The sequence below is a fragment of the Sinohyriopsis cumingii genome, chromosome 10 (genome assembly GCF_028554795.1).
Source record: "Sinohyriopsis cumingii isolate HCF-2022 chromosome 10, ASM2855479v2, whole genome shotgun sequence".
Taxonomy (NCBI): Eukaryota; Metazoa; Mollusca; class Bivalvia; order Unionida; family Unionidae; genus Sinohyriopsis; species Sinohyriopsis cumingii.
Genome location: NC_142970.1, coordinates 70,432,443 through 70,444,960, shown reverse-complemented (window position 1 = coordinate 70,444,960; position 12,518 = coordinate 70,432,443). Strand labels below are relative to the sequence as shown.

At 34.3% G+C, this 12,518-nt stretch overlaps 1 protein-coding gene across 1 annotated transcript in view; it reads right to left on the bottom strand.

Annotated features, from left to right (window-relative positions):
- LOC149790362 (atrial natriuretic peptide receptor 2-like) overlaps nucleotides 1-12,518 on the bottom strand; it is an 81,441-nt gene that overhangs the window by 29,806 nt on the left and 39,117 nt on the right. Inside the window, exons 2-6 of the mRNA XM_089972407.1 lie at nucleotides 9,031-9,140; nucleotides 7,694-7,828; nucleotides 2,417-2,620; nucleotides 1,390-1,496; nucleotides 560-667 (exon numbers count right to left, since the gene is read on the bottom strand). Of these exons, the coding sequence (XP_089828533.1) occupies nucleotides 560-667; nucleotides 1,390-1,496; nucleotides 2,417-2,620; nucleotides 7,694-7,828; nucleotides 9,031-9,140 (664 nt within the window). The remainder of the gene's footprint in view (nucleotides 1-559; nucleotides 668-1,389; nucleotides 1,497-2,416; nucleotides 2,621-7,693; nucleotides 7,829-9,030; nucleotides 9,141-12,518) is intronic.

Here is a 12,518-nt window from a genome sequence, read left to right as displayed (position 1 = left end):
TTATATCTCGTTGGAATTAAATACTCCATTATATCTCATTGGACCTAAATACTCCATTATATCTCATTGCACTTAGATACTCCATTATATCTCGTTGGATCTAGATACCCATGACATCCCATTGGATCTATATGTTCCATTATATCTCACTGGATCTATATGTTCCATTATATCTCGTTGGACCTAGATACTCCATTATATCTCATCGGATCTATATGTTCCATTATATCTCACTGGATATATATGCTCCATTATATCTCGTTATCCTTACAGACTACATTATATCTCGTTGGACCTATATATTCCATTATATCTCATTGGATCTATATGTTCTATTATATCTCGTTGGACCTAACTATTCCATTATATCTCACTGGATCTATATGTTCTATTATATCTCATTGGACCTAGATATTCCATTATATCTCATTGGATCTATATGTTCTATTATATCTCATTGGACCTATATATTTTATTATATCTAACTGGACCTAGATATTCCATTATATCTCATTGGACCTAGATGTTTCATCATATCGCGTTTGACCTAGATGCTTACATGAATAACATATTCGAATATTTCTCTCGCCTTCTCGTCATCTTTGTCTCCTCTCTTCCATCCCCAGCTGGATAATACCTGACTCTCGTAGTCATCAGAGGTAAATAGCTTTGGTGGGAAAAAAAGGAAAAAAATAATAAACAGAAAGTCAGACACGAATGCTCATTTTAAAAGCAATGTATGAAAATGGTGGAATCTTTCCTATCCTGCATGAACCTTGGTGTGAAAAAGATTATAATAATTATTCGAATGTTTCAGAAATTCGAATGGGCGCAAATGTAAGATTTTATGGATCACATAATGATAATTTATTTTATAACACTGTAAATTAGTGAAATGACTTTGAAAAACACTGTGATGTCTATCCAGGTTAATAAACTCTTGCCTTACATGACATTTTTGAGATGCTATTGCACAGTGTAATACAGACACGGAGACAAATTTTGATATATATAGATTAATCCAATTCACACTGTTGATTTTACTACGACTAAGAATATTTTACACTACTGTATGGAATTTATTACATAAAATATGACACAGCACTCTGAAACAATGTGTACACTGACACGTTATTAAAATTATCCAGTACGTTGTTTTGTTTTTTCTCTCATTTTGTGGCTTCTTTCGTAGCATTACAGTATTGTGCAAACAAAGCAAACAATACGAAATGAGACACGAATATAAAAAATATACATTATATCAAACCGGAAAGCGTTACTTCTTTGCGATTTTGGAATAGTTTTTTTTCTTGTGACTAATTATTGCACACTTATTGGCGGCTTTGCGTAAATAACAATGGTTTCTTGAAAACAATAATTACTCCTTACATCTCCGTGCACACAAACGAAGGCAAAATCCCCGTTGCCCCATCCAAGTCTGTGTGCGACGAGAAGATAACGTCTCAACTCTTGCCATGGAACGGCAAATATCAGCACTGAAAGATAAAAATCGGTTAGTTTAAAAGTATGTCGAGGGTGGAAAATGAGGAAGAAATTTAAACTTTTACAAATTAATTTCAGTATTTCTTTAACTGAGACCGTTCATTGCAGCTACATCGATACAAAATTATTTTTTATAATTTGGGCAATTTATAGACGCTTGTAATTATTTCATGGTCCTTAGAAACCAAAGTGTATATTGTAGTGAAGTGTTGTCATTACTTAGACACCACCTTGTATATTGTAGTGTAGTGTTGTCATTAAATAGACATTAGATTGTATATTGTAGTGAAGTGTTGTCATTACTTTGACATCAAATTGTATATTGTAGTAAAGTGTTGTCATAACTTAGCAAATTGTTTATTGTGATGTACTTGGATACCATGTTGAATTTTAAGGTGTAGTGTTGTCATTGTTGAAATATTATAATCAAGATGCAAAACAGTTATAAAATGTAGACATGCCTGAGGATTTAGCTAAAATAATCGCATGGGACTAATATACTAATAACAAATAAATCAAAATTGAAGCTCATAAGTCTTCCCAAAAATACTTTTTTATTTACAAATTTTACAAAAAGATTTTAAACTAGATATCTTCCTTACATAATGTCGATAGATCAAACTAAATTTTAGTAGAAATGTTCGTCTTAGATAGATAGGTAGATAGGTAGATATATAGATGGATAGGTAGGTAGATAGATAGATAGATAGATAGATAGATAGATAGATAGATAGATAGATAGATAGATGGATGGATGGATAGATAGATAGATAGATAGATAGATAGATAGATAGATAGATAGATAGAGATAGATAGATAGATAGATAGATAGATAGATAGATAGATAGATAGATAGATAGATAAGAAGGTATGTAAGTGAATGGTTGGTTGGCAGGATAGGTTATATTCTCACCTCTTGCATATTTCTTAATTTGTAGAAATGCATTCTCTATGTCTTCGTCTGTCATATCATAAGAAATGGGCGTGTCGCTGAGAATCTCCGCCTTTTTGTTGTTCTTGACAGCATTAGCCACACCTTTGTAGGGCTCTCTTTTATCGTGAACAAGAGCAAATCTTTTCCATTTGAACAAAATACAAATGAAATCTATGTTAGAATCTGAAATAAAAAAGTATGAATGTTAATTTTTTTACTAACCAAAATTCTAACTACTATGTCGAAAAATGTTATATCATGTAGGTAAAATAAGTACAAGTAATTGGGTAATTGGGAGGTGCGGGTGGAGAGTGTACGTTTCTTGTAGTTGTTATTTTCTATATTGCATCTTTGGTACTATTTGCATATTCAAGCTTTGGGGTTTTACATGTATACGGTATTTTGTTCCACACCTTGTACACATTATCCTACAAAGATTTACAATTAATCCATACTACTGAGACAACTGATAAAAATATTTAAGAGATAAATAAGGTTTAATAGGATTTTTTTTGCAAGCAAAACATGTCCAGACCCCATTACAATTAATGCCATTGTGTGACACTCCTACTTGAGATAAATGAAATTATTCGAGGTTTAATGTGAATTGTTTTTGCAAGCAAACCACGTCCAGGCCCCATTACATTTAATGCCATCCGGTGACACTCGTACTTGACAAAAAATTAGAAATATCAAGTAAGTTGAATTAAATGCAACTGGTTTAGAGTGTAATATCAGATAATCTGCCATTTTAAAAGGACAACATTTAGTATTCCGTCCATGAGATGGAAACAGTTCAACAATATAGTTATTGGCATTGTCGTGGTCATTGTCATCAGACAGAAACGGTTCATTAATTTAAGCAGCATACATCATTCTTTCTAAGAATTATGATACGTTTCGTAGTTATTCAAAATCTGGTCCAGGAAGTCGAACTGTTTGACCTCACGATTAAACAAAATAACTAAAAAAGTTTTAAAATACTGCAAATGGCAAAAATATAAGTCAAAAAATTACAAAAAGACCTTTTGAAAGCAAGCTAAAAGTGCATGAACTTTCCGTGGACCTCATTTATATTTGACTACACAAGTCCAAATAGCTAATAAATGTGTACATTAAAAGGAAACATTGCCGTATTGACTACACAAGTCCAAATAGCTAATAAATGTGTACATTAAAAGGAAACATTGCCGTATTGACTACACAAGTCCAAATAGCTTATAAATGTGTTCATTAAAAGGACACATTGTCGTATTGACTACACAAGTCCAAATAGCTAATAAATTTGTACATTAAAAGGAAACATTGCCGTATTGGCTCGCAAATCAAATCAGCTTATCTACATATCAATATTAATAAACCTTCCAGATTTAATATGACTGCTTTAAGTCGTATTAGCTTAATCATGCTTAGAAAATTTTGTATCCGAAACAGTTTTGAAATCCGCAAAATGGAATTCGAAAAAAATTCCTGCAATGCTTAAAAACTGAGTCACAACAAACAAACAAACTGCTACAGCGAACTATGAGTCGGACTCCTCTATCAATTTCTACAGATAGTAATAACTAGCCTACGACAAACGAATTGTTAGAGTACAAAAGTTTCAATAATCAATGCAAAATAAAAAAACATAGACATAAGAGTCCGAAAGCCTGACCATATCATCTGAACAATACACAACTGCCAACTGTTACTTTTCTACGTCAGTTCATTTTTTCTGCAGTGTCGTACATTTTTCCTACTTTCTTTCTTTTAAGAGATAATAAGTCCATAAAGTTTAAATATATGTCCAAAAAATAAATAAATAAAAATTGAAAAATAGTGCCATAGCAACCAGGACCATGGAATTGGGACCCAATCACTGTATCTAAATACGCTTACAAGAAAGTTTGGCGAATGGAAGGGCCGATCAAAGTTCAAAACCAATATGTCTACTCCACTTAGGAGAGGAGTCACAATATTGGGGTAATTATTCTTTTTGGAATGATACTTATATACGAGTGTATGAAGGAAAATGTCATATTAGACTTATATTTTAAAGTCATTTTGCGCCATTTCCTGATGGAAAATAATATATGCTTGCGGTTTGCAAAGGCGAAACATGAAGAAATTGTTATTTTTACTTCCACATATGACCCGGAGATCAAAGGGGTCAAAACCCTGTTGAGCTTGAGTCTGCGCACAATAGTTTTACCTAACAAACCACAAACGGTTTAGTTTCTAACGTCGTCATTTATTCGCGGAGAATTTACTACTAGAACCAGTCGTGGCCCTATCTGTGCTCAGGAAGCTGAGCACAAGTATGGAATTCACACTCAAGATTTTTAAAACTAAATCCCATACTTATAATATTCAAAAGATAATGGTCGACTTCAAGCATCAATTGTATACTTCTAACATCAATGGTACTGTGGTTAGTATACAGAGATTTCAGTTTTTAATAACTCGTACAAAATAACTTAAACATAAACGAAATATAAGAAACTGTTTTATATTTATACAGAATTTCAATGACATTAAGTTCAGAATTTCAGTTTAGAGTTTTGGGAATCAGTTCAGAATTTATGCTCCAAACCTCAAAATGGTTACATTTGAGATCAGTCCTGAAAGTCTATCAAGGTCAATAAAATATCACCTTGCACACACACACACACACACACACACACTGTGCATATATTTCTACTTCCACTTGAATTTTAAACTTTGAATCTGATTAAATACTTATGATTAATTAACTCAATTAATTCGTTAGTCTTTTCACAAAAATTTGAGTTCAAATGTTTCGCAATTATTGTAATTCAGCCCCGGAGAAGAAATGTATAATCCTTTCCGAACTAGAACGCGCACGCGACATATTTCTACATAGTACTTCACGTATATTGTATACCATCTATAAAACAAACAAACAAACGAAAACTCGTGTATATTCCAATTGCTGCATCGTTAAGCGAAATTATTAGAAAAAAATACAGTTTCATTATGTGAAAACTTGATTTGGTTTCTTAATTTTAGAATCACTGTGTACCAGATAAATTTACATTAAATATGCTTAAAATTTACAATGTGACGTTGATTTGAACTGGTGTAAATTCCATAGTTCCACGATGTCTATATTCCTTATTATGAAATAGCGCCGCTTTGGAACATTACTATAATCATTTTATAGAATTAAATACTAAATGAACACTGCCATTCACCCCCTAAATTTAAAAATAAATAAATAAATGAGACGCTTTGACAACCTTCGTACACTTACACAGAAAATGCGATTTAATTGTTTTTTTTTTTAAAAAAAGTTCGCATCGCAGTAAACTGTTAGAAATGACAAATATTATATTACTTTTTGGGTGAGAAAGTCTCGGCTTTAAATTGCTCATTTTGGAAGTAGTGGAGTTTTATGTACTTGTATACCCTACGTGTAGAGAATTAATAAACAAGCTGTTTGTCGACTTGGTTAAAATGATTAATGTTTCACTGTTTTCATTTAAAGGCTTTAATTATCAGTCAACGTGAATCCAGTAGACGTGATCTGCAACATAAGGTCATCTCACGATGTATGAAGATGTGTTACATAAAAGTGTTGTACAATGGACATCACGTCAAATTTCCATTTGATGAAAACAAAATATAGGTTAAAATTAATTGTGCGAATCAGTCTAATTCGTTCTTAATATTGTATTGTGCGCATGACATTTAGGACTTAAAGTTGGAATGGTGAAATAATTTCCCATCTGGTGTCCGTGCAGGCTCACAGGTGGTAACTGTCACATCAGACCAATCTTCGTAACTGTATGCATGTAAAGTGAGATTGCTCTTTCTATAAGGAACAGATCACGTGATTTGGCACATCAGCAGAAAACTGGGTCGCTTCCCAATTAATAGGGCTATGAGATAATTTCACATGATCGGGCCTGTTGTACCTGGTCTGAAGCGAATGTTTTTTGTGACGTCAGCAGTTCTCATTCATATGAACTGTACGTGCCATTTCAGTTCCGATTTGGCTGGCATTAAATCAAACAACTCATGTTAATTGGTTTTTATTATACAATATATATATATATATATATATATATATATATATATATATATATATATATATATATATATATATATATATATATATATATATATATATATATATATATATGTATGTATGTATGTGAGTGTGTACTGTTCTTGCAAGAATAACGATCACTTTATATTCTGATCCTAAATGTAAATGAGTGACATATATTTGTCCGGCGTATACCTTTTGAACTAGTGAAGATATTGTAATGATACTTTACAAAGTTATGTATCATTTAAAGATTGTGTGTCGCACACCATAGCCAAAGTTGAAGGTCACATCAAGGGCAAATATAAATCTGATTTATATCCTTGTCCAGAGCATAACTATTGAATCAATACAAAATTAACTTTAACATCTTTTACATCATGACTAGCTAGTGAGTCACACACAATAGCCACGACCCCTGCCTTTTACATCATGACTAGCTAATGAGTCACACGCAATAGCCACGACCCCTGCCTTTTACATCATGACTAGCTAGTGAGTCACACACAATAGCCACGACCCCTGCCTCATAGTCTAGGTCATGGCAAGAAAAACATAAATCAATGATCTATTTACATGTACGGGTATAACATTTGAGGAAATTAAGATAATGTAATGAATCTTAAACCTATTGTACAGCTTGACTTCACTGTGTCTAAAGTATTGCGTCATACCCCCGTCTCAAGGTCAATGTTACAACAAGGGGTAATGTTAGTGGCAGATTCGCCTATCCAAACGTCACATTTTAACCCCCACACATATTTTGCGAAACCTTACCCAGGTCAACATTGTATCATCCAATAGTCAAATCCCTAGCTCAGAGGTCAAGGTCATAAGTTGGGAAAAACCCACGAGACGGACTGTCATGTGTCGGTTGCAGTACTATTGTTTCTATCGAGTTTCAATCATATAATTAGGGTAGTTCGTTTCGCTAAAACAGCAAATGCTTTTCACTGAAAAGTGTTGTGTATAACTTGAAATTAGGTAGGGGGTAGTTACGCCCCTTCCCCACATTGAAGTCCCTTACTTATCAGCCAGAACTTTGAAATACATTCATGCAACACGAGAGAGAGAGAGAGAGAGAGAAACAGAGACAGAGAGAGACAGACAGACACAGAGAGAGAGAGAGAGAGAGAGAGAGAGAGAGAGAGAGAGAGAGAGAGATTCTGATCAATATGTTGAGCATGCATATGAACACTCACCGAAATCTTGGACTCCTGCAAATAATCTTACAAGTGTTGTGTACATTTTAGTATCTCCAAAGTCCAATAAATGCGAAACCCAACTAAACACCGGAATATTCCAATAAGAGGCCAGCTGTGCTACTCCCTTTAGACCTTTAAAAACAGAAGAACATCAAAATGAAAGCTTCTGAATTCAAGCAGCTAAGAAATCTGATTTGGTTTTCAGGCAAATCTGATAGAGTGACATCTAAGTTACATAGGTCCATTCATGTATAAATCAATATATACCTGTATATAAAGAGCACCTGTCCACAATCTCCACTTCTGGGTGGTCCCCTGCGTGGTTATCATACACAGGTTTGAATTTAAATTTTTATTCTTCTTCGTTTTATTCTCCTTCGATATAAAAATAGAAATAGAAATCAAATCTACTTCGCATTCAGTAAGATAGGAAATCTACTTTGCACTCAGTTAGACAGGAAATATTTTATTTTGTCCAGGGACGTGAATATTGATTGCCATTGCATGTGTGATTTGTGTAACTCGTGAAACGTGTCCAACCACAGGGGAGGCAACCCACATTTCATCTGCAAGTAAACTGCTCTAGTAGATAAGATGTTTAAAGAACTTCTCCTGCTCGACAAGAGAATGCGATAGAGAAAAAATAGGGGAGAGGGCGTACAATATAAATTACATCAGCACATAAATACTGAATTCTGTCATTCACACACACACACACACACACACACACACACACACACACATATATATATATATATATATATATATATATATATATATATATATATATATATATATATATATATATATATATATATATATATATATATATATATATATATATATATTTATTCACGATTTGTTACAGCGTCAAAGAGTAAACTTGTGTCTACTAACCTGTAATAATTGACATTTTATAATATAAATCGTAGAACTGGATAGGCGTAAATATCTCTTTTCATGTACTTAAGGATTCCATGAAAACATAATTCTGCATATGAAAGCAATATTTTAGATGTTCTCGTCGGTTTTTCGAGGAGAGGGACAATTATTAAACATAGAGATATTTTTATGCTCTAAATTTCGTTATAAAACTGGTGATATCTTTCAAATTCCTATTGAGATTGAAGTATCACATTAAAATATATCTTCATACAGAGTGATATAATTGTGATACGATATTTGATTGTTATGGATTTCGTACAAATATAGATAAAAGGGCAGACTTTAGGGTCTCAGGGCTAGATGTCTTTGGAAGAAATGACAGGCACCTCTAGAGCGGTTATAGTGAGGCTTCAGAACTGTGCACAATGCAGTCTTTGTTCTATACTTACATTCGGAACAAGGAGGTCCTAGAAAAAGATCAGGCCTAAAGTTGACGAAAGCTTCAACGGCAAGCCCTAGGGCTAATTTGGAATTACAATCGGTATCGTACCATCTGATTCTGAAATGAAAACAAGAACAAATTAAATTTTAAATATTATTATAAAGTGTTAAGTAAGACAGAGAATATTAATGAATTAATTCATCATTATTCATTTTTACTTCCATTTATCGATCCTTCCAATAATTCATTCACATACCCACCCACTCATTCATTCATTCACATACCCACCCACTCATTCATTCATTCACATACCCACCCACTCATTCATTCATTCACATACCCACCCACCCACTCATTCATTCATTCATTCACATACCCACCCACCCACTCATTCATTCATTCATTCATTCATTCATTCATTCATGCATTCATTCATTCATTCATTCATGGGGATTATGATACAGGTTAGGTGAAGTTTGGTACTATTTATGCATTACCTTAGTTATTTATTTATTTATATATTTATATATTTATTTATTTTTGCACAGAACAGAGCCATCTAACATATATATATATATATATATATATATATATATATATATATATATATATATATATATATATTGTTGCAAGTACTTCTTACAAAATGCATTGCGGTCACTGCACCTATGGTACTGATTATCCTCTGTACGTGCCGCTTGATTTACATTTTGCATTTATAATTGTAAGTAATGACAGTGTTATGACATTTTACATAATGATGAATGAAGATTGTACATGCATGCATATAAACCTATAGAAATAGGCGAACAATAAAGAGAACCGTGTTCCTCATTAAGCTACTGAGAGCAGCGATACTGCTCCATAACACCTATTGTTTTCAGTACACTGACATTTTTATCGAAACGGGTGACATTGATTTATTTATTGTTTATTTCTTTGTTTCTTTTTATCCAGCAAATCACTCAATTATTTATTTTCTTGCCTCGATGTGTGTGCGACTGTGTGCCTGTGTGTGTGTGTGTGTGGCCGGGGGAATGCGCTTGGATGTGTGGAGGGGTAAGTGGTGAAAGTGTTTCTTTTTTCATATATAGAGCAACTAGTAGGTCCCAACGAAATCTCGAAAAATTAATGTCATATGCTGCATGTCACTTGAATAAATAAAGTATAACCCAACTCACACACGATGGTAGATAAATGACGTGTGCCATTCTCTAGTGTCACCATAAAGTCACTAATTGCTTTTGTTCAAGGTTTGTGGCCTATATAAATGACAACTAAATTGTGTATATTCTTGAAAATAACACGTGGTGTTGTCCGTTTATCTGTTTAACCATCCATCTATCCATTCATACAGACCCAAAGGTACATGCATGCATGCATAAATACGTACGTACGTACGTACATACATAGATACATACATAGATACATTCATAGATACATACATACATACATACATACATACATACATACATACATACATACAATCATATTTATGTGCTTCAGGTCTGTGAATTTCATTGGATGCAATACGTGATCATACTTTCGATGTTAAACTTACAAAGTATTCTTCTGAAGTGAATTACCTCCACCATTTTTGTCCAATGTACAACGTACCTAGTTAGACGTACTTGGCATTAGATTCTAAGGGAGGCAACTCATGAAATTAAATAGATGTCGCTAGGATAAAGCACTAAAATATCTGCTCGATCCGCCAAGGAGCAGATCGGGCTAACTTATCGGAACTTTGGCTTAGCGAAGATGTAGTTGACTAGAAGAAAATTGTCTCTAGGATTTGCGCGTTAAGAATCCTTCATTTTACAATGACTGTTGTCTTGAGGTCATTGTCAATGGCAGAAAATAATGGACTTCAGGTGACGCATATGCGTGCGATTTTTTTGCTCTGTATGAGATCTCTTGTGTGTAACAAGAAAGATATTTTGCTTGCAGTGGTGGTTTTTTTTAAATAGCTTTGTGATCTTTATTTGTTCGATTATCTTTCATATAAAAAAAAAATGTCAGGCTAATTAACATGGCAACTGGAAGGAAAATACCTCCTCTAGGATGTTCAAAGCTTACTGGAAGTTCGCTTCGCGGCACGCAGAATTTGAGCCAATGCTGTTACCTGTTACCGGTAGGATATAATTTGGCTGTGGAATAAACCATATCCTTTTAATTGGAGGGCAATTCTGATATCTACAAGTGAGTCTGTGATACAGATTTTTTTCCTGACCAGACATGACAGTTGAAATGTATTTTCAGTTACAAAAGACAATAATTAAAATGATACAATATTATTTTGTAATGGCTTCCTTCCTATTCGAAAGTCATGATCATATTGTTTAGTGTGTTTGACTGAGAGAAAAAATTAACTTTTCACGCTATGGAGCTTTGATAAAAATCTCTGCATCTGTGGACATATTCTGGAACAGCAATCATTACCATGTAAAACTGATTCGACAATAATAATCATTTTATGTCGCAACAGGTAAACGCGAATTGAAGTGTGATTTATATCAATCTAACGTCTGGTTAGTATAATGGCTGCAGGTGGGAGCGAAGTGCACGATACGCCAGTACCGCGAGATGTTCAGAGGCGACTCCGCGATGCACGAGAAGCTTATCGTCATTGAATGTGTTGTTCAGTTCGCTATGACTTCTACTCAATATGAGAGCGAGGATATTGACGAAGATGTATATGTATTTGGTGTCAGATCTGAGGATTCGGAGTTCGTGACGATTAAGGAGGGGGAACCCGACGGCAAGAGGTCTGATAGTTAAGAGTGAAACACTTCCCAAGTTCCTGGAGAGTGATCAGTCCAAGCTCGCATTTGAACAAGAAAGTTAGCAGAGTTTGGTTCTTCTGCAGCTAAAAGAAAGGAGATTATTAAGTCAGATTCTTTCTATGGTTCATAGCCATTTCTTGATTATACAACTCGTTTGATCATTGTGAAATGATCAATAAATGGAACCAGTTCAAGAAGGGCCTGTGCTTGTCCGCATGCGTAAGGATAGACGCCCTCCAAGTCTTGACAGATCTTCAAGTTCAAGTTAAAACTTCACTGGAAGCTCGCTTTGCTTCTGGCAGCCAAGACAAATAATTCGATGGGCAGCTTCGAAACCGTTTTAGAAGCAGGGGATAAAAAGCTTCCCAAATTAGTGCAAAATACACAAAGACTTCTTTCGCTGGCACCTCCCGGTTGCCCACCGGATATTCACGAGTGACTCGCAAAAGACGTTTTATTGGGGCCCGTTCAGAATGAAGACCCGATACCTGGGATCTGGCGCCATCGGCTAGCAGCTTTCAGGAAGCAATAAAGAATATGGATCGAATGGAAGGCTTTATTAAATGCCGGTGTGAGGCATCACGTGGCCTTCGAAGAGTTACTTGAAGCACTTGCCTCAGCACTAGTGTTGGCTGTACCCGACTTTAAATGCACGTTTCTTACGGCCTTTTTTGTTCTTTCTATTTCTTATGTTGGTTTGATCTTTTAG